Source organism: Podarcis gaigeae (assembly GCF_964106915.1).
Source record: "Podarcis gaigeae genome assembly, chromosome: 17".
In the NCBI taxonomy this organism is placed as follows: domain Eukaryota; kingdom Metazoa; phylum Chordata; class Lepidosauria; order Squamata; family Lacertidae; genus Podarcis; species Podarcis gaigeae.
In genome coordinates this window covers 21,014,681-21,037,757 of record NC_139694.1, presented here as the reverse complement: position 1 = coordinate 21,037,757, position 23,077 = coordinate 21,014,681, and the positions used below count along the sequence as shown (strand labels likewise).

General features: G+C 42.2%; 1 protein-coding gene across 43 annotated transcripts in view; it reads right to left on the bottom strand.

Annotated features, from left to right (window-relative positions):
* PTPRD (protein tyrosine phosphatase receptor type D) overlaps window positions 1-23,077 on the bottom strand; it is a 1,161,589-nt gene that overhangs the window by 97,310 nt on the left and 1,041,202 nt on the right. For 18 of the 43 annotated variants that reach the window (XM_083718180.1, XM_083718169.1, XM_083718207.1 and 15 more), the window contains 5 exons: window positions 21,998-22,158; window positions 15,887-15,901; window positions 14,493-14,605; window positions 3,959-4,078; window positions 1,771-1,868 (listed from right to left, as the gene is read on the bottom strand). In XM_083718180.1, coding sequence (XP_083574306.1) covers window positions 1,771-1,868; window positions 3,959-4,078; window positions 14,493-14,605; window positions 15,887-15,901; window positions 21,998-22,158 — 507 coding nt within the window. The remainder of the gene's footprint in view (window positions 1-1,770; window positions 1,869-3,958; window positions 4,079-14,492; window positions 14,606-15,886; window positions 15,902-21,997; window positions 22,159-23,077) is intronic. The other 25 variants (XM_083718181.1, XM_083718182.1, XM_083718186.1 and 22 more) reach the window with 3 other exon arrangements.

Genomic DNA, 23,077 nt, shown 5'->3' with positions numbered 1-23,077 from the left:
TCAGTGGACCAACACGTCTTCTAAAACTGTTCTGACATAAGGTAATAAAACAAGCACAGATCTCAGTTAGTTAGTTCCATAAACCATTAATTAATTGGACACAAAACTTAAGCTTCATAAATCATTAAATGTAGAAGTGATGGCTTTCTTTTCAATATTTCTGCCTCAAATTTTTAATGGCACAGATTTTTTTTTTATGTATTCAATTACTGAATTTACTATTTCATTCACAAAATCAAAGTCAATGCGCTGGGTACAGAGGGCAAAAATTAGATAATCTCACATTGCCTGTCTTTTTATGTATTTGAATTGTTTCTTCATAATTCTGTCTCATATTTCTTCCCAGTGGTAGAACAAGGTGGTTATCAATTCAAAATGTAACAGTGTTTAAATGTCTTGCACATGTTTTTTTAGGTGTGCAATAATTACTCCAAGTGCATGAGGAGATTTCACCCCTCCCATACCCAAGAATCTCCTGATGATCTCCTGATGATCTCTGCTGACTCTCCAGAGAGGAGGAGGCGTGTTCTGCTATCTACTTATTCTGCCCCAGCACCACATCAATGTGTGTGAGAGTCAGTCAGTCAGTGTATCGGAGAGAGAGAGTGTTAGAGATCGTGTCTAGAGATAAGGTTGCTGCTAAGAGCAGCTGCAGACTCTCAGTGTAGCATTGATTTATGCTTAGAATATTCAGCTCTGTATATAGTTTTGTATCATAGTTGTAGTTACAGAATAAAAGGAATATATTCTACAGAGCTGCTCTCCGAGTGGTTTATACTCTGCAAGACTCTGCAAAACTCTGCTGCGCAACAACTGTATTATTGAGACAGTGAATCCGGTGCTCTCAGCTCTAAGCTGTGAGTCCACAGCACTGTGACCTGTTCCTGTGAGAAAGGAGGTCTCTGGCAGTGCTACCCAGCTCGCCTAGCCCAGTCGGGGCTGTAGTGCATGAGTCCAGTTGGTGCACTGGCTCAAGGGCGATGCTGACAGTGCATACACTGGTGAAGCATTAATAGACACTGGGATATCTTTGTCAGCTGAGAATCTTGTTTCTTTTCCCTTCATCCCCTCACTTCCTATGATACTACTCCTTCTCCCGTTTTGCCGCTGACTATTCCCATCTCCCTTCCCATTGCCAGAATGAAATGCACAGATAGGTAAGTAGATCTTTCTATAGCAATCTTGGCAAATCTTCCTTTCCTAACCAAATGGAACATGCATACATTTAATCACTTTAAATATTAAAGGAGAATACTTTCCCATAGGAAGTGAATTTCTTTATGAGACTGTTTTAAAAAGCATCAGAAATCTAGAATTTTCCAAATTCCACACAAATGAGGAAAGGTACAGTCTTAAACATACTTGTAGTGCCATTTGTGTTGTGGTTTTATGTTGTAACCCCCCTGAGACCTGGGGGTATAGGGTGGTATATTAAAGAAAGAAAGAAAGAAAGAAAGAGAAAAAAGAATGAAAGAGAAAGAAAGAAAGGAAGGAAGGAAGGAAGGAAGGAAGGAAGGAAGGAAGGAAGGAAGAAAGAAAGAAAGAAAGAAAGAAAGAAAGAAAGAAAGAAAGAAAGAAAGAAAAAAACCAGTAAGCCTGTTTAGGACTGCAGCCTTTTTTGCTCGGAAATGTTCCAATGAGGTTACTTTTCAATATCTGAGTTTAGGAATATAACTATCAGGGACAACATACAGTGAAGCTGGTTTATTAACGTGTCAACAATAATCCAGATGATAAGTGATTCCTGCCTCTAGGGAACTGGAACATTACCTCATATTCTTGGGAAAACTTGAGGTTGTCATTAGCCTTCAGCCTTTCGATGTGATCCGCAAGTTCTGAAATAGGTATTGGTGGATGGCTAGCCATACCTGTTCAGGAAAAAAGAAATGATAACGGCATGTAAAAAAAACCACACAATAAAACAGAGGGTTTGCAACCCAGACTTAGAAAATACAGCAGTTCAGAATGGCTATCAATGTGTAATAAGTAAGGATGTTGTAAGGTGACAGAAGCAGGCAGGTAGTTTAGTCACTCAAAGCAAGACATGCTCTGGAGAGATGAGCTTTGAAGCCAAATTACTAAAAATTTAAAACAAAAACCACCAAGCATATTCCCAAAGCTAACATTCCTAGTGTTAAAAGAAAAGAAAAAAAGTTATTATGCCAAGACTTAATGAGGTTAGCTAGGTGGGGGGAAATGAGACAGTTAGACCTGAAGCTGACTTCTGCTTTGAGTAATGACTCTTAATGTCATATCAAACCCCTTTCCTTGCGCTGAATGAAATGGAAACTGTGTTGGACTTAGGTGAACAAAAGGTGGACTGGGGGGAGGGAAAAGCCATTCAAAGAAGCCTAAACGGAAAGAATAGTACTGACAGAAAATAAAGTGATTTATGAGGGAAACTAACTTGAAGAATGTGGGTTACCAGGGTAACCAGAGACATTTGATCCTGCAAAAAATAATTGCAAAAGGGGGGGGGGGAGGAAAGAAAGGGATGGAGTGGGAAATTATTTATACCAAAATAAATAAATGGATAGTTTGATGCTTAGAAAATGATGGTTTTAATCTCAATAGAAAATGATGGTTTTAATCTCATGACTAAATAAGACGGGAAAATCTAGTGATTTTTTTTTTGAAAAATATTTTATAAAGTTTAGGACATTCACATGCAATTATGGGTTGCCAGAGTACCATGCACTGCTGCTTACAGACAACAGTCAATAAAGACAAGATTAGACATCAGACATTTTGAGCTTCAAAAATGTTTTCACTAGTAGCAGATTGTAGAGGCAGGGGTTGTGGGGAGTCAGTTCAGCTGAATGCAAACATCTGGCTTACCCTAGTACATCTGAGAAAAGATCTCAACCCCAAGTCCCTTTATCAACCCCCAGAAATTACCTACAATCTACTTCAGGTGTAAACATCTTTGTCTACCAATGGAAAAATAGTGAATGCAGACAAGGTTTAGGGAAGGGATGGGAAAGAGACAGAGGGAAGGATAGGACCAGTGGAAGGGAAAGACAGAGGGAGGGAAAGATAGAGGAGAGAGGAAATGTGGGGTCAACTAGCATGATCCGCCAGCTGAAAATTTTAGCAAGTCCACACTCTCAGTGGCTATTTCTTTTCGGTTCATTAATATGGATGGTTTTCCACCCACCCACAATGTGTTTAGTTATTATTTATGTTAATTTTAATCATGCCAAGAATAATGATAATAAAAAGCTTGTTGCAGGGAGACACATAGTCGGCTAGAAATTGTTACACTAGCAAACCCCATGATGTGTTGAAATTATAGAACAAAACCATGGTAACTGAAGCGAGGAGCTCAAACTGGAAGCCATGTTTTCAGGGTTTTCCGGCACTCGTTTGAAGGGTGTGCTTTAAGAAAGCTAGCTTGCAATCACTGCAGCACAGCTTTACATGACATGAGCAGAAAATAACAGTACACATCATTCATAAAATGATTTTTTGCTACATTTTTTATTTAGCTTAATAAAGTCCATAGGAAGGACCAGCAGCATAACATTCAAATCTTGTTTTGTGGCATAGAGAATAGAACTGAATAATTGTATAGCCCAAGCAATTGCATACACAGTAGTTCTTTGCAATGTATGGTCTGCATGCTTATACTTTTAAGGTCAAGTAATTCAGAAGAAGACCCCATAAATTGAGGAAACTACTTTTTGGAAGATAAAGCTCTAATATTTTTCTTTATATGGATGTGATTTGCTATCTCCCATTTTCATCATGTGCAACAATTAAGCTGGTTTTCTTTTAAAGTAGCCGTCATATTTATTTGATCCAGATCGAGCACCCAGATGAAAAGGAAGAGGGGGGGAAAAAATAAGGGGGAAAGGCACAAGAAAATGCTAGGCTTGTTCAGAAATGGAAGTTGAATGATGGAACATCTAAAACAGTGATTGAACAGAGAAAATAATAGAGACAAAGATGTTTAGACCTTTTCGAGCGAATCGTGGGAGAGAGTTATTATCATATAAGGACTGAGTGGTAGTTTGGCTAGAGAGAGAGGACACAGAGCCAATCAGGGAAGCGTAGGGGACTGAATTACTGCTCAAAGCTGTAAAAAGTAAAGCCAGTTGGAAACGGGAAAGAAATTAGTAGCAGTAGAAGACCATCATATTCAGTCAGTTTACACAAAGACAAACGGATCATTTCACATGCACAATCTATCTGTGGACATTTAGTACTGGCAGGAATAGGTAGAAATACAAGGCAACTCTAACATATGAACATACAGCTCTGAATCTGAGGGTCAGCTGACAGGAGAAATAGCTTTCCATATGGCACGGAAGTGTTATTTAAATCAGATTTTTAACATCAAGACTCCTCAACTTATCAAGCCCTTTTTTCAGGTGGATTTAGCTGTTCATACTGATGCATCTATGCTGAAAGGAGCACTCGTCCCAACAGATACCGCTATGATCTGCCATTTATATTTATCAGCATCCTCTGCAGTTAAACATTTGAGGCTCATCAAAAGGTGGCATAAAATCTTTCTCTCTCTCTTTTTTTAAACAGAAGGGATATAAAACCCAACAACTTCCAGAATTAACCATCTGGTTATTACTAGAGTGTAGCTTTCTTAATTTTATGGCTAATGCAAACTAACTGCATTTCAATAATGTTTCATAGTAATCTCGTAAAAGGAAATAATTGTCACCATACAAGTTTTTTAAAAAAGTTTTTTTTTTTTTACTGCTGTCAGGTGATATTCTCCCACATTGCTACTCACAGATGATATTTGTTCAGTTAATAGGAGGGGTTTTTTTTTGGGGGGGGGGCAGGACGGTCAACAAGTTATGGGTACACATAAATGCCAAAGACAGTCATTGGCGTATGGATGGGCTTTCAATTGACAGTCATGGACTGTGGGTGGTATTCAATTATGTTTTACTCAGAGTACACTTACTGAAATGAAAGGATTGAATTTAGTAAAATTTAGTTGAACTTCACTCTGTCCATACATCAAGAGACCATGTTAACTCAAAATACTGTGCAAAATACAAAGAAGATTATTCAATGGACACATTTGCATAATTATATATGTCATAGAAGTATCTTGTATTAACCCGTATGTAGACAAAACAGATGGGAAGATTTGCCACATGCTAGTAAAGCAACGCACTGGCAGCTATTTGCTTCTGAGCAAAGTAGCACTGGTTTTGATCTTTGAACCCGAAACTGTTTGGAACCAAGTTACTTAAAATACTACCTATACCCATATGGACCAACCTCAGCATTAAGATCTGTTAGACAGGCCCTATGCTTATGATCTTCTGTAAGGGAAGTCAGGACTGAAGGCAGGATAAACTGGGCCTTCTCGGTGGTGGGTCCTATCTAGGAAACTTACTCTCCTGAAACCTGATTAGATTCATTTTAAGAGGGCCCTGAAGCTGGGTTTTTTTATGTTAATCTGATTTTAAACAGGAGGGTAGGTCATTGTCTTTGTTCCTGTAGGTTGCTTCCATGGTTGTTAATCAGAATTTTAAATTTTAGGATGGGATGGCTGGCTTGAAAGGAAACAGTTCTGCTGCTCTTTCAAGTTTTACTATTTAAATTATAATTTTGACGTTGTGTTTCAAAATGTTGTAAATGCCACGTTGAAAATACATTTATATTTGGAAGGAGGCCTAGAGGTCAAATAAACAATAATTTAATTTTTTACAGTGATATTCAAACCCTACAAAAAAGTAAACCATGCCTTCTTTTTCACCTTGACAGCATGCCAATTTTACAATGAATATAAAGGAACAATGCTACACACAGCAGTACAAAGGCACAGCAGTGAAAGCTGGCAAAATTCAGCCCAGAGAGATGCATGAAAGATCTACTGCACCTCAGCGCTGAGAGCTAAATATTCACATTTGCTCACCTCCCACTGATACTTAACTAAGAGAGCAAACACATCCTAAAGTCTGATTCACACTTTATACTACAGATGTGTTCGTTGAGTGTACACCAACATCTCCTGGTAAACACTTTAAAGTAAACACACACATGGGAAAGCTCTGATCTGCTACAGCTCCCTGCCATGGTCTTCTGTGATTTATGAACACATGCCTTTACATTCACACTTTGAAAGGCAGACTAAGACAACCACTGATATGGAGTGTTATATTTGTTATAGTGTTATAGCTCAGTAAAACTGAGCAGGAATCAGACTCTTGTGGAAAACTTATTTCTAACTGGGGATGTGTGTGTTTTCCTTTAAGGCTTTTTTATTATTATTATTTTAAAAATAATCTAATTTCTGCTCAAGGGAGACATTTCACTTTAACAGAGCAACTGCAGTTGAAATGGCATGAGTTTTTTTTGTGCATTTAATGTTGTCAATGCACAGTTTCACATGTGCTGAGGAAGAAAATACAGTGGAACCTCTGTTTCCGAGCGTCTCGGAAGCTGAATGATTCGGAACCCAAGCGCCGAAAACCCAAAAGTGAATGCTTCTGTTTTCGAAAGCGCCCCGGAAGTCGAATGGCTTCTGAGGTGCGTTTCTCCATTTTCTCAGTGGAATTTGGTGACTGCCCATTGCGCCTCGGTTGTCGAACGTTTCAGAAGTAGAACGGTCTTCCGGAACGGATTGCATTTGACAACCGAGGTACCACTGTATTCCTTGCTTAGAATGCCTCACAACCACAGTGCTTTTTTCTTTTTCTTTTCTGCCAGTACAAGCTGGCACCTTATTTTCGGGGGGGGTGGGGTGGAGATAAATTAATAAATATAACTATGAATGGATGCATTTGCTGAATATATAGGGAGTAGGAACTAAACCTGGGTGACAAGAACAGAGAGAGGGAAAGCTGAGCACATCACAGGGCAAGCTTCAGAAATGACTACATACTCTCCCTTCCCTTCCCCTTCCTGCTTGTTGTGGGGCTACACATTTCCCCACTGGGTGAAGGAGAAGCGGAGGGAGCCACTCTGGTAAGGCAGCCTCTGATTGGGGTGTGGGGAGGGAGGGAGGGAGGGAGGAGAGACTGTTGTGTGGGTGCATGTAGGGTGCAGAGGGGCGTCGGTGGTTTGTGTTACAATTTTCCGTTCCACCTTAAGAACAGATGTGTAGATTGTTGTATGTCACATGTCTGTTTACACTCCAGCACAGCTTGCTGGGAACTTCCGTTTGTGTATAGCTTATGCTGCTTGCTCTTGGACATGAAAGGGAGAAGACATGTTTTTTCCTTTGTCCTTATGCTTGTAAATATACTTTACACAGAGTCTATCTGCCCTTCTGTTGCGAAGAGTTTTATTCTCTGCTGGCTTGCGTGCTCAGCTTCTGAAAGCTTCTGAAGCTCGAGTTGCAGTTACATGCTGATCCAAGGACTAGAGTTCGCCTGGCAGTCGGCCGGTGGGCTGGAGCCAGCTGGGGGCTTGCAAATTGCCCCCGTTCCCTTGAAAGCATCCCAACAGTTTGTGCCTGTTTCTGCCGGGGGACCATGCCTGGTGCTTCAAGCTTGCCTTTGCCACCCACCCCTTCCTGGAGAGATCCCCTGGGGGGGGGGGATCTCTGCTGAGCATCCTTGTGGGAGAACCTGCCTAGGGGCCAGGGGCACGCAATTCTCAGAGGAGGAGATTGTGTTCTGCCCTGCACACCTACGGGGGCTGGAGGAGCAACAGCTGCTGCAGTACCCAGCTGTGTGCCTTTTGGGAAACATTAGCATCAAGGGGATGGGCCAGGCAGAGAGAAACAGACTGTCTTTGTAAGAAAAAAGTGTGTGTGTGTGTGTGTGTGTGTGTGTGTGTGTGTTGCAACCTCCAACCCCCTTTCTGATCAGTATTTGAGGAGGACGAGGAGGCGTTCAAATGAGGTGAGGGGTGAAGAAAGCATCTGCACTTAGATGCCTCCCATTTCAAAAGCTTGTTTGTCTCCATCATGCCTGGCAGGCATCGTTTTATTATTATGGGCTGCATACGGCAATACAGTGGTACCTCGGGTTACATATGCTTCAGGTTACATACTGTCAGGGGTTCAGAAGGAGAGACACAGGAGGGGGAGCAAATGGAGAGTGAGGAGGAGGAGTACGAGGGGGGCGCAGGCAGTGACAGTGGCCAGAGTTATTCCACAAGCCTCTCTAGCGAATCGGAGGACTCACAGAAGGGAGCGCCGGTGGCCAGAGCGAAGGGGGCTCCAGGGGGGAAGCCCCAGGAGGAAGGGGCCAGCGGGGAGTCCCTGAGCAGCAGTTTGAGATCAGGACCAGCGTCTCCACCAGAGCGCAGTGGGGAGGGGGAGTCCCAGGAGTCGGGACCAGTGTCCTCACCACCAGAGGGAGGAGAGGAGTCAGGTTTGGCAACGCCCACATCAGGAAGCGGGGAAACGGTCAGAAGGAAAGTCACCGGCTGGGTGCGCGCGCCAAGTTCAAATGTACAGGAGCGCGGCACAGCGGGGAGCCCGGGAAGGGAGCCAGGTCCTAAAGCCCGCCGGAGGGAGGGGCAAGACTCAGGAGGCTCAGCGTCAGAGGAGTCCAGGAAGGAGGGAACCCCAGAGGGCAGAAGGACCCAGCGAAGGAAAGAACAGCGTAGGAGGTGGAGCCGGGCTAGAATCTTAAACTGGTGTGGGTGGAGCAGTGAGTCAGAGGGGACTTAGCCGGTCTAGCGTCGAGACGTGGGTCTGCGCGCCCAGAGCTTGGAAATGGAAACTAAACTTTAATAAAGACTTTTGTATATAACATCCACTGGGCGTTGGTCCTCTGTGAGCTGGGACCTAGCGGCAGTCCTGACACATACGCTTCTGGTTACAGACTCCGCTAACCCAGAAATAGTGCTTCAGGTTAAGAACTTTGCTTCAGGATGAGAACAGAAATCGTGCTCTGGCAGCGCGGTGTCAGCAGGAGGCCCCATTAGCTAAAGCGGTGCTTCAAGTTAAGAACAGTTTCAGGTTAAGAACGGACCTCCGGAACGAATTAAGTACTTAACCGGAGGTACCACTGTAATAATAATTTATTACTTATACCCAGTGCTTTTACTCTAGCAACTTCATGGTGAGTACTGCCACCATTTTTTTTCTAGAAAAAAAGCACTGCACAAGCTTTTTCAAGTCTCCATGTTCAGAACCTTTTTTATTTTATTTTTTAAAAAACACCTCCCCTAAACTCTTAAATACCATTTTCACACAAGAGCCACACTAGGGTAATTATAATGTATGCCAGTTTCAAACAAACATTCATGAAGACCAAAGATGAAAGATTTTCCCCGTGATGCTTATTTTTAAAGCACAGCTCTGAAGACAGGGATCAGCTTACACTAAAATGTGGTATCAGCCCAGGGATTAGGAACCTATAAATATTGCATTATTTGCTGTCTGGTATGAATAGACCCACATAGGCATAATGTGAACACAATGAAATACAGCAATGTATTTATGATCTATTTTGATCTACTATGGAAGACTAAGAGAAGCCGAGAAAAAGTGTCTCTGCAGTGGACACATCTCCTCTCCTTCAGACAAGCGCAGCAGCAGCAGCTATGATGTTCACACCAGGACCCTGCATGTTTGCTCTTTTGTGTTAAGCCAGAGCTTGGGCTGGCATTTTGTGCAATCAGGGGCGCTGAGTTGCAGCGCATTCTGTTGGCTTTGTAAGGAGGAGAAGGGAAGAAGTGTAGTTATTGTGTTAGGTTCACTGCTAGCTTGAAAACCATCATGTGGAAAAAAGGTGAGAGAGGGTGAAAGAATTACTACAGTGTAAAGCTGTCGTCAGTCCAGCCCCCCCCCCCCTCTGAAATCTCCTTGGGAACTTGCAACAGTTTCTAGAGATGAATGTGTTGCAATCTTGACTCCTTTCCCTCTTCATTTGACATGTTTTCACTGCTCTTTCATATTCTCAATGGGTGTGGAAAGTGTTAAAGAAAGCTAGTAAGCTATAGATCAGAAAAAAGAGGGGAAGGGAGAGAAAGATTATTCTTATTCTTTTAATATATATTTGAGGCAGAAGTGGGAAATTATACCTTTGCACTTAATAAGGCACTGCAATGAAATCTGAATTATTTAACCTAGAGTGATTTTGTGTGTGTGGCATGTGAATGCTCCTGCTTGTATAATTGTGTGCCCTTCTGCTACCACAGACACAATGGATCAGGCCCTTAAATCTTAACTTCTCTGTCTTTTTGTCTTTTTCCATTGAAATTATTTGGTGGTGCCAAACAAAAGAAACACAGAGATATACAGAGGCAAACCATACAGGCAGGGCAACAAGTCTTCTGAAAATGTTGCTGAACTACTTAAACAAAGATGCCGCAAAAGGTAAAATTATTCCCATGACTTTCTTCTTAACTATTACTCTTATGGCGAATTCACACATGACTGTAAATCTCTGGACCTCTCTTCCTTCAATGACTCCCCACTGAATATGGAAACTGCTTCCATTCAGAAGTACAGTGTTTGATTTGATGTAATGTGACATGAAAGCCCTGCCTGTGAGATTTGATCTCTTATGGTCGTTACACACAGGCAAGTTATCGTTCAATGTTTCAACCATGGAGTGAGGAACATGCATGAGTGAACTGACCCTTAGAAAAAGAACTAAGTAAAAGCAGAGTTCTTGTAAAAGCATGATAGGTTTAAATCTTAACATTGATGAGCAAGTACAGAGGCATTGCTTACAATATGTGGTCAGGAAGCTACAGTAGTACCTTGGTTTATGAACTTAATCCATTCTGGAAGTCCGTTCTTAAACCAAAGCATTCTTAAACCAAGGCATGCTTTCCCATAGACTCAATTTACAAATGGAACACACGCAACAGGAAACAGAACATGTTCTCCTTCCAAGGCAAACCAAAACATCTACTTCCGGGTTTGCAGAGTTCTTAATCCAAGTTGTTCATAAACTAAGCTGTTCTTAAACCAAGGTACCACTGTATTTCTATGTAGAGGCCAATGAAGGCAAACATAGCCAACCCCTTAATCAAACACACTTTGTTGACCCATTTCCTCTTCCCATGTTTGTAACATTTTTGGCTGGTCCTGTATATTACACGTTTCATTGACACTACATACACCATGGCTAAAACTAATCAGGTTTACATCTCAAGAGGATTTTAAGCTAGGGGCTACTCCTGGATTGATTTTTGTCACCTGAAGCTCAAGTGGTCTCAGTGGCATAGAGTGCCTTCCATTGGCTTCAGCTGGTGGCACAGCTGCACCCATATCTGGACAGCAAAAAGCCTAACCTCTGTTGCCTGGTAAGCTCTAGGTTAGATTACTGCAATGCATTAAACATGGGGCTGCCTCTGAAGATGAAACTTCAGTTGGTGTGGAATTTAATGGCCAGGTTTGCTCCCCAGGGAAATACAGTTTGAACATATAAAGCCACTCCCGACATAAGGAGGGGGGGTTGCGGGCTCACGCCCCCATCTACATCCTCGCGGGGCTGGCTGCAGTCCCACGGGACTAGGGATTCCCGGGTTTCATTAGTATTCATCATTCACTGCGCCAGCCAATCGGCTGGCGGCGGGGGCGAGCTTACTAGGGGGCATTTAAGGTCGGGGCAGCCCGTGCTCACCCCTTTCTTTCCTTCCAGCAGCTGTGGTTTCCCATCCACCCACCCTCTAGGTTTGCATTTGGACTTTGCTATGGGCTTCGGCTGGTCGCCGCAAGGGGTCTGGTAGGAGTTTTTCCATTTGGCTAATTGGCTGTATTTTGGAAGCCACTTGGTTTTTTCACCTACCTCGTAGCAAAATGTCACAACACCTTTGGTTTTGATGGTTAGGCATTGGTAGCGGTATTATTATGCAAATGAGTTGGGGTGGAGGAATGCCATCACCTCCCCCAAATCATAGAAACATAGAGTTGGAAGAGACCACAAGGGCCATCAAGTCCAACCCCCTGCCAAGCAGAAAACACCATCAGAGCACTCCTGACATATGGTTGTCAAGCCATGCTTAAAGACCTCCAAAGAAGGAGACTCCACCACACTCCTTGGCAGCAAATTCCACTGTCGAACAGCTCTTACTGTCAGGAAGTTCTTCGTAATGTTTAGGTGGAATCTTCTTTCTTGTAGTTTGGATTCATTGCTCCATGTCCACTTCTCTGGAGCAGCAGAAAACAACCTTTCTCCCTCCTCTATGTGACATCCTTTTATATATTTGAACATGGCTATCATATGACCCCTTAACCTCCTCTTCTCCAGGCTAAACATGCCCAGCTCCCTTAGCCCTTCCTCATAAGGCATCGTTTCCAGGCCTTTGACCATTTTGGTTGCCCTCCTCTGGACACGTTCCAGTTTGTCAGTGTCCTTCTTGAACTGTGGTGCCCAGAACTGGACACAGTACTCCAGGTGAGGTCTGACCAGAACAGAATACAGTGGTACTATTACTTCCCTTGATCTAGATGCTACACTCCTATTGATGCAGCCCAGAATTGCATTGGCTTTTTTAGCTGCCGCGTCACACTGTTGGCTCATGTCAAGTTTGTGGTCAACCAAGACTCCTAGATCCTTTTCACATGTACTGCTCTCAAGCCAGGTGTCACCCATCTTGTATTTGTGCCTCTCATTTTTTTTGCCCAAGTGCAGTACTTTACATTTCTCCCTGTTAAAATTCATCTTGTTTGTTTTGGCCCAGTTCTCTAATCTGTCAAGGTCGTTTTGAAGTGTGATCCTGTCCTCTGGGGTGTTGAAGGGTAGTTCGTTAATGGACTCCAGGGGGCGTCGCCTCGTCCGAAACCTATGGAAGCTAGGTCCTAAAGCACGCTCCCCAGCGGTAACCCCTCGGGGAGCGCCTAGGGATGTGCATCTCGGGGGCTCCCCCTGTTGGTGCTTAACCCTTCCCGGTTTTATACTGGTTAGTCTGATAGGGCCAATGCCTAAAGCCAATACCACTCTTACCTGTAATCAATAAAGTTGTGGCCATTTTTTGCCCATTAACCTAAATTCTGGTGTCCAGTTTCTTTATTTATTCCATCTGTGGGAGGGGGCGGGAATCACCATGCAACAATCCTGGTCCAACTACACTGACTCCCATTTAGTTTCTGGGACCAATTCAAAGTGATTGTTTTGACCTATAAAGCCTTAAACAGCTCAGGACTGCAAGACCTCAAGTACCGCATATCCCCATATGAACTGACCCAGAACAACATAAAATTGCCATGTTTTTGTGCTCCGCCATGAGAGGTCAGGAGGGTGGCAACATGAGAACAGGCCTTTACTGTGGTGGCTCCCCATTTGTGGAACGCTCTCCCAGGAAGGCTCACTTGGCACCTTCTTTATTCAGGCACCAGTGAAAACATTCATCTTCATCAAGGCCTCTGGCTTATTAAACAATCTAAATGTGTTGCGATGGTTTGGGGTTCTTTTTTTCTCTTTTTTTGCTATTATGTTATGTATTGTGTGTTTTTATTTTTATGTTGGAAAAAGTCCTGCAATAGGTGGTATATAAATTTAATCAATCAATCAATCAATCAATCAATCCAAGAATTGCCAATGTGGTGCCCATGGGCACAATAGTGCCTACGCCTTCTCCTGTCTGACATCCCCCCACACCCCACTCCACTCAATCCCCCCATGACTATGAGATGGTAAGGATAGTGATGGTTTATGCCACTGAAAAGTACATAGAGCTGAAGGAGGAATTTGGAAGAGTGACTCTCTTTCCCACTTCTTCTTTTGGTTTGATGTGCTTTTCTACTAGAACCAACTTATGTCCAGATCCCGAAAGAAGTGAAATAAGTGCATGCATACACACTTCTTCTCATTTTTTCCCCTCTCTCTCTGGTTGATACAGTGGGAGGGGAACAGAAATTGCTAGAGGGTGGCACCCACGGCGTTCACTCACTTCAAGTTAAGGTGGTTAGGTTGGTCTCAACTAGGGCCAGGGCCTTTTTAGTACTGGCCCCGACTTGGTGGAATGCTCTGTCACAAGAGGCTAGGGCCCTGAGGGCAGTGGTGTAGCGTGGGGGTGCAGGGGGGCCCGGCCGCACCCGGCGCAACATCTGGGGGTTAGGGGGTGCAAATCCACGGGTTAGGGGGCACAAATTTATGGGTTAGGGGGTGCAAATTACTTGCCTTGATCCGGGTGCTGACAATCCACGCTACGACACTGCCTGCGGGACTTGACATCTTTCCACACGGCCTGCAAGACAGAGCTGTTCCGCCTGGCCTTTGGTTTGGACTCAGTCTGACCTTTATGCTTCCCTCCCTTTATGGTTTTGACTTTTAAAATGAGGCTGCATTTTAAATTGCATTTTAACCTGTATTTTAAATTGGTGTTTTCCCGCCCCCTATTATGTTTTTACTGTAATTTTACTGGTGTTAGCCGCCCTGAGCCCGGCTCTGGCCGGGGAGGGCGAGGTATAAATAAAAATTATTATTATTATTATTATTATTATTATTATTATTATTATGTGTTCCCACACGTCTAACCATGTTGATGTCCTCTGAATTAATTAAGCCTTCTCCATCTCATTTTTATCCTACAACAATTGTCAGATCACAAATACTGAAGAGTTTTTGTAACTCGAAGAGAGAGGAAGTTTTGCATCTTACCTGGAGTCTGAAAATTAAGGCGCCGTAGCTCTACTGGATCTGTGGGGTGATGGGAAGGAATCTCCTTGTTGTTGGGTATGCTGCTCTTTCTAGAGTCCGTCTCTGCCCTTTTCCTACATGGACAAAGTGAGCACCGTCATTAAGAAGTTAAATTCACCATTTACAAAGAGATATATTTCCTCCTGTCCTTTTCCCCCCATCTCCATATTTTAAAACGCAGTGGGAACACTATATTCTGTGGGATTCATTTAAAAAACGCAACATTTTAAAGAGAGTAAGCTACGGTACATACAGAAACTGGGGGAGGAGTTCAATGGACTGCTAAGCGGTTCGCTCCATCAGTACAAGCATTTTCTGCTAGCCTGATGGAATGATCTGACCTCTTCTTCCCCTGCATGCAACTATATAGGGGTTTTCTTGGCACCCACAGAGACAATTAGGGGGTGCATAAGAGGAGGAGATGCAAGGAAGCCCTATTGCCCTAGCTTCAGCTCCTTCTGAGGGCTTCTGAAGGCAGGATCAGTCAGCTGAATCTGGCCCATATTGTTTGGAATTAATATGATTTATGAAGCAGGAAATCTTCATGCGTATAGTACCTAAAGTCATTATTACAAACAAGTAAAACTAGGGTTTTCCTAGGATTATTTATAGAAAAGAAAGAGCTCCTTCTTCAGTAGCACCTCCCAACTAAACGTGGAACTAAAGGAGGTTGATAGTCAATAACCAGCCAGTTCCTCTGCAGCTGTGCTTCCTGAATAGCACCATTTTGGAAGGAAGCCAAGTATTCTTGCAAAATTGATTCTATAATAGAGAAGGCCAACATGAAATATTAAAGAGAGTTGACACTAGTACCCCCCCCCCCAAAAAAGGGAAACATTCGATTTTGAAAGCTGTTTTAAGGCATCTTCACTTCTTATGTACCTGGCCATGTTTATTTAGATTGGCAAACATTATGTATAATAAACCAACCAGCTTAGGAAAATAGAAAGCTACATCATATTGCATAAGGCGATTTAGGCAGGGTTGTGGCTCAGTGGTAGAACATCTGCTTTGTATATAAAAGGTTTTCAGTTCAATTCCAGGCATCTCCAGGTAGATCTGGGAGAGAACTCTGCCTGAATCCCTGGTGAACTGCTACTAATCACAGTACTGAGATAGGTGGACCAATGAGGCAGCTTCCTATGTTCCTATGCATATCTAGCTTTGTATTTTACCTACAATGACTGGGACCAATTCTCCAGGGTTTCAGGCATGAGAAAGCCCTATCAGGAGATGATTGGGTAATGCATGTGGGATCTCTTGCATGCAAAACCAGCACTGTCCTACAGATACATTTTATGTAGATTGGTTTTCTAGGTTTCCCAGTCAGGGAGCAATTGTTCTTCAGTTCTCACCTGTCAGGTTTACTGCTCCATTATTATGCAGCGGAAAAGGAGGGGAAAAGGTTAAATGTTAGTCGGCCAATGGCAAAGGAATTACTGTGACAATAGAAAACGGTGTTTGCAATTAGGATGCAGAATGTAACAGCCCATGAAAACATGAAAAATTTTCTAATCATAGAAAAATATGGGGGCACAGGGTACATTCAAAGGAAGTATTTCATGGCTGAAGAAACTTAAGCAACATTTGGATAAGTTTTGCTTGACACAGAGGTTGTATCAAAGGCATTCTTTTCTTAAGGCATCTCTGGAAAAAAAACCAAGGCCACAATATACAGCATATCAGGAGGTAGGAGATACTGAAAGTCTATTCTATTTATTTATATCTTGCCTTTTTCCCTGACAAGGACTCAAGGCGACTTACAAATAAAATAGAAACAGCTAAAAATATAGGAAAAAAATCACCATTGAAAACAATGATCTATTAAAACATACAGGTCATTAAAATATCTTACTTGGACATATATTACTTTTGGGGAAGGACAACTGAATCTTTGGATATATATAGAGAGACATCCAACAAATGCATTATTTCAAAAATTTTACAAAATCTGAGCTGTATTTATAAAAATACAGCCTTCTACACTTTTTATTTTTTTAAATTCTGCTTTCACATATCTTGGTAGCAAAGATGCCAAAACAACCAATAATAACCTCTGAGTAGCATACCTGTCAACTGCCCCCCGAAAATCAGGACATCCCATTTTTCTCTGCAACAGAGGGCAGCCATTTTGGGCAGGTTGCTCTCATGCAATTTTAGGTCAAGATCTCAATTCCCCCCTCCCCCAAAAAAGCATTTTCCCCCCCAGGTCTGGGATCTTGTATGACACCACAAAATACACGTTCAAGCGCTTTGTGCCTCTCAAAAGCACTTTTCCTGAGTCCACGATTTTGAGTGGATCACGTCACTCTCAGGAAATTTTGGACCTGGAAGATGTTGTCCCATATTTGGGCCACGTCGTGTTGGAGGGTATGTAGGATCAGTGTGGAAACCCTGGCCAGTGAGCTGAATTAGGTCCTGAAGAGGGCTCAATTCAGCTTCCATTGCCACTCTCCCAAGTCACGCCCACCTGCCCCACACCTGATGCAATATGTGACATCAAGTATGGAGCAGGTGAAGATGCAGCTCTCTGCTGAAAGCAAGGTTTGCAGGCACCAACGATCAGCGGTGCCTGCAAACCCTCCTCATTTTCCCTGTGTTCTCGGTAGTGGCGCCCTCTCTGTGGAATGCCCTCCCACCAGATGTCAAAGGGAACAACAGCTACCAGACTTTTAGAAGACATCTGAAGGCAGCCCTGTTTAGGGAAGCTTTTAATGTTTGATGTATTACAGTATATTAATATATATTTTTTGAAGCCACCCAGAGTGGCTGGGGAAGCCCAGTCAGATGGGCGGGGCATAAATAATAAATTATTATTATTATGCGTGGTATGAAACCCAACCACACAGGCAAATAGACAGGGCTTTGCAGGCACCACAGATTAGCTTTGCAGAGCCCTGTGCTTTTGTCACTGCAGTCTGATTTCAAACTACGTGGGCACAGCAAAATGCTTCACTTGGTGTCATGGAGACATCAGCTGATTGACAGGCAGATAGTCCCATCCTCCTTACACAATTGCCCACAGGAGTAGAGAGAGCTAAGCATCTGGCCTTCTGGCTGGAAACACTTCTCCACCCATGCTTTAAGAGAGATGAATTGATTAGAATAAATATTGTGATTATGATGATATTATGAACTGTGAGTACTAGGAGAGCAAATGTATGCTGCAGGAGGTAGTTCAGTTGTGCCGATCAGGGCTGGACTTTGGTGCAGGTGCTCACACACAGCAGGCTTGGCTTACCACATTTTGAAGTTAAGTGCTAATGCCATCCGAAAAGATCTGTGAGCCCAGAGTCTATAATTACCTAACTGCACCAGTGAGATTAGGGACACAGGTGGCACTGTGGTCTAAACCATTGAGCCTAGGGCTTGCCGATCGGAAGGTCGGCGGTTCGAATCCCCACGACAGGGTGAGCTCCCGTGGCTCAGTCCCAACTCCTGCCAACCTAGCAGTTCGAAAGCACATCCAAGTGCAAGTAAATAAATAGGTACCGCTCCGGCGGGAAGGTAAACGGCATTTCTGTGTGCTGATCTGGTTTCACCAGAAGCGGCTTTGTCATGCTGGCCACATGACCCAGAAAAACTGTCTGTGGACAAATGTTGGCTACCTTGGCCAGTAAAGCGAGATGAGCACCACAACCCCAGAATCATTCGTGACTCGACTTAACTGTCAGGGGTCCTTTACCGGTGAGATAGCTTAAAATTTCCACGATCTAAAAATCCACATCTAAGTCCTTTTGCCTCTTTTTCCATCTTCTATGTTAATATCAGATGCTAAATATTTTTTATGAACATTTTTGATTACCACAATCAAAAAGCTATACTGCCATCCACCAAGTCTTTGTTTTTAAAATCAACTTGCCCTCTTAAACAATAAGAAACACAAAACACTAATTTCCCCACCTGCTGAGAATATCTAGGTGGTATACATACTAATCTGTTTGTACTACAATAAATGCAGAGCCGTAACTGCCGTATCTTTTGCTCTATAAGACTCACTTTTCGCCTCCTAAAAAGTAAGGGGAAATGTGTGTGCGTCTTATGGAGCAAATGCTATCCCAGAAGCCAGAACAGCAAGAGGGATCACTGCTTTCACTGTGTGGCGATCCCTCTTGTTTTTATGGCTTCTGAGATTCAGAATATTTTTTTCTTGTTTTCCTCCTCCAAAAACTAGGTGAGTCTTATGGTCTGGTGCGTCTTGTAGAGCAAAAAATACAATAGTTGCTCGGGCCCCCGAATCATTCATGTTTTGGCTCAACATGCCGATTTCAAGCTATACTGATTTTAGATCCTTCCATCGCAAGGGTGAATGTGGTTTACTTGATATGCATTTGAAACCTCTCCCCTTGATTAAATTATCTCAATCTTTTCCTCCCTGCACATGCCACAGTTGAAGGAAGTTGGAAGTGATCATTGCGATCTTGGTATATGTCTGATTTTATAGCTCACCTGGGTCATGTACTTGCAAAAAGGAATTCACACAATACCACATGTAACTGCCATACGCACGATGTACGAAAAACCAAGAAAAACCTATTAAAGGAAATTAACTGTACACTACTGTATATGAGTTCCTTCTCCAAATGTTACTCTAATTATGATAGAAGATAGCTAATGGAGAAAGAAATGTTATTGGGCAGCATTATATAAATATACTAAGTAGATAAATAAAAGGAATTAAACAAAGTTCTGAAATATGCACATCAGTTGTCAAAATTAATGTCCGACTTGGTTGGAAATAATTGATTGCTCAGGCCCAATCCAGCTACATTTAAAAAATAGATTTCATAACACTAACTGGCATTTCTTCCCTCTAGAACTCTGAGAATTTCCATCTAGCGGCTTATCCTGGTATGTGACTGTAATAAAGTTCATTCATTCATTCATTCATTCATCTAGTGGTTGTGGCTCTGTTTACCTCTCTCTGCTCTGCTTATATATTTGGGTAAATAAAGCAAATATTACAAAGCCAGGCTAAACCTTCAGTGCTTTCCCTAGTTCAAAGGAAGATAAACCCTTCAATGTTGATACTAGAAGTTTCCACAGCTCAGACGTTCTTTGTGCTTAACAATATTGTCCGAAATCTTGTGATAAACTTTTTCACCACTAGAAAGTAGTACTAGTGCATATAGAACACACTTGCAAAATATGGATGTATTAAAATTATTTCTAGTTACACCATGTCAACCAACTGTTGTCCCTCTCCCACTGCACCACAAAGCACTGATTTGCAACTTGATTTCTAGACTCCAGCAAACTTCACAACAGCTTCTAATTTTGCCATGATTCTCAAAAGCTGAGATGGGTTTCCCATTTCCAAAGAAGAGCTCCATCTCTTTCTATTATCTTTCGGGGGGGGGGGGGGACACAACTATCTGTGGTTGCCTAGCTAAGCAAAACATAAAGGAGACATGCTCCAGTCACATAAGGTTCCCGCTTTTTGTTAAAATGCACAATTACCTTCTTGAGGAGAATTGTTTGAGTGCATAGTTATATGTGCTGGTTTATGTGGTTTTGCATGTTTTGTTGCGTTAATAACAATGTTGTCCCTTAAGCATTATCGTTCTTTTAACTGTGTTTTGTCTACAGCTCCTGGTGAAGGAGACCTCTCCAAAAAAACATATTGAGCTCCATAAACATCTGTTTGCCAGAAGTACTGCAGCTTGTTGCCTTCTCCTTGGTGAATTTTCTCTCTTTCTGCCAGCTTGGCTAAGGCCAGGGGATGCTGCCAGGTTCCCACCATTCAAGTTCATTTAGTGCTTTAAACTGGAGGTATTGTATGGGTATCGCTTGACTCATCATTAAGTGACAAAGGGAGAGGTTGGTGGAAACACTTAGGAAAATGCAATCAGTAGTATGACTCAAACATGGCCTGCAGAACTGAATGCATGAACACTATCTGCATATTTGATGCCAATCTAGATGCAGATATTTTTGAAACTTAGGTACAGTACAGGACGGCTGCAAATCTATACTGGATTACATGGGAGTAAGCTTCGCCAAACCTAGTGTAACTTACTTCCAAGTAGGCTTACAAAGGACTAGATTTGCATGGCTGAATTGTACTTGTAGTACTTACAGCTATGCCACAAGTATCAGAGAAAGAAATTATTTATTTTGCAAATTTATCAGTATTATTAAAACATTTATATGCCCCCTTTCAACACCAGCTTTCGGGTGGCTTACAAAAATCCATAATAAAACAATGAATAAAAACACTCCATTTTTCAACATCATTGCATACTGGGCTGGGACTAGTTGCCTTAACTTTGGATGATTCTGGAATATGGGTGGAAAGATTTTGAAGCCCAGCTGGTAGGAGAAGAGAAATCTTATGGGTGGAGCCTAACAGGATAGGCTTGGGGGCTGGAGAGTTGCTGTAGTTGATAACAAGTTTACCTTTTGTGAAAAAGCTGATGGATACATCTTTGCCTGATCTGACTTCTGAAAGGAGGAGCTACTGCTACTCTTTTTCTGCATCAGTAACTGAGCATATTTTTTAAAAATTGTCCAGTAGCACCTTAGAGACCAACTAAGTTTGTTCTGCATATAAGCTTTCGTATAAGCACACAAAAGCTTATACCCAGAACAAACTTAGTTGGTCTCTATGGTGCTACTGGACAATTTTTTAATTTTTTTAATTTATTTCAACTGTGTCAGACCAACACAGCTACCTGAATCTTGAGCATATTTAGCATGCGGTCAACTTCCTAGCATCTTTGCTGAATTTATTTATTGTGGTTTATGGCTGGGCATCAGGATATTGGATTGTTGCTGTGAACTGACCAACTGTATCCTAACAAGAGCAATGCCCACCACTTGGAGGTCACTAGGAAAATAGGACACAGTGTTTGGAATTAAGTTCATCCCCAGCATGGCGAATAAAACTCATTCAAAACGTACATATTTAGCTGTGAACCTAGACTTTGGGGTAAAGTTTCCTTAGAACTGGACAAGTATCCACTGGTTGAGTTTTATTAAACTACCAGTTATTTATAGTATGGTTCCATTCTTTGTATTTGAGGAAATACTTCCTAGCTACCTCTTGAATGTGTATGCATGGAAGCTTTTGCCCAAATAAGCTGGTGTATCACATTTCCAGTAGACATGTCAGAAAGAAAACAATCCCTAAACTTTCTCACCTAGCCTTTGGTTCTAACAGAAGGGTTACACTGCCAATGGGGCAACTCAACCGTGTGAAATTATTGCTTCCTATTTTTATTTTGCATCTCTACAGAGATCTAGGAAAGACTTCCAGGCCTCTCAGAAGTCTATACGCAGCCAAATGCTCCTGAAAAAACAAGGCTTGCAATGGAAGGATTTTGCATATCTGAGACATAACAGCTCAGATGAGAAAGGTATCCGTAACTGATAAAACTGATGAGAAAGGTAAAAGGAATCACATTTCTTTCTACCTCAAGAATGACTAACATATCTAAATTCTATAAACTATTTTGTAAACTTACCTTTTGTAAAGGAGTATAGCTATAACAATACAGATGATAAACACAACTGCAAGAACTGGCCCTACAACCCAAATCAAGCCTTCTTCTTCATCTGTAATTGGCTGGGGGTTAAGATCCACTGATACAACCGTTTCAGAATATGGGCTGGTTGCATACATGGTCTAGAGGGAAATAAGATTTGCATTTAACAGTACAGTACCATTTATTTATTTTTAATACGCTAAGAAACAGGTTTCTTATGAACTGAATCTGGGTGTATTGGGCTTTCTCCATTTCACACTCAAAGCTTTTATTCAAAGCTTTGGGCCAGTTTCAAGATAAAAGTAGAAAAGGGAAACCAAATAAGTGTATTGTATAAGCATAAAAGTAAGACTAAACAAAAGCCCCTCTTGCACTTAGACAAAACTCACAGAAAAAAACCCCACCAGGGTTTATGCTTTTGACTAGAATTAATTAATCTCAATAGGCTCAGCCCAGCACACACACATGACAGTTTTAAGAGCCAATTAGGAAGACACTTGTATGTAAAAATGTTAATGTCTGCTGCTACACCTTCCCACAATCCTCTTTCCATTTGTGCTTAATTATTTTTTAAAACTGTATTACATGCAGTTAAAACAGCTCAAGCATAAAAGGGACATAAGAAAGAGATGGATTGCATAAGAGGGAAAGCACAACTCATTATTTAGATCACCTCAGGAATTCTCCTTTTTGTTACATTATTTTCCAACTCTGCTACATTTCACTGATAAAGTCAGTGGCAAATTACTATAATTAAAGAAACTAGCTGTGCATGTCCTTGATTAGTTCCCTCTTTTCCAAAGATGTTTGGCAATGAGCACCACTGACTGAGCAATATGTCTCGCGGCAAGAAAAGCCTTCTTTCAGAGGCATGATAAGACTGCACTGCGAAGCTCACGCCTCAGTAACACCGATCAGAGATTTCAAGAAGCAAACCTTATGACTTGCACAGGATATGAACAGGGATGGTTAAGATGTTGATAGTGATCCAGCATACCCAGAAATGTGAGCCTAGTCAATGCGTAGTTTGGTCCCCTTGGCACCCGCCAAGGGTCATAG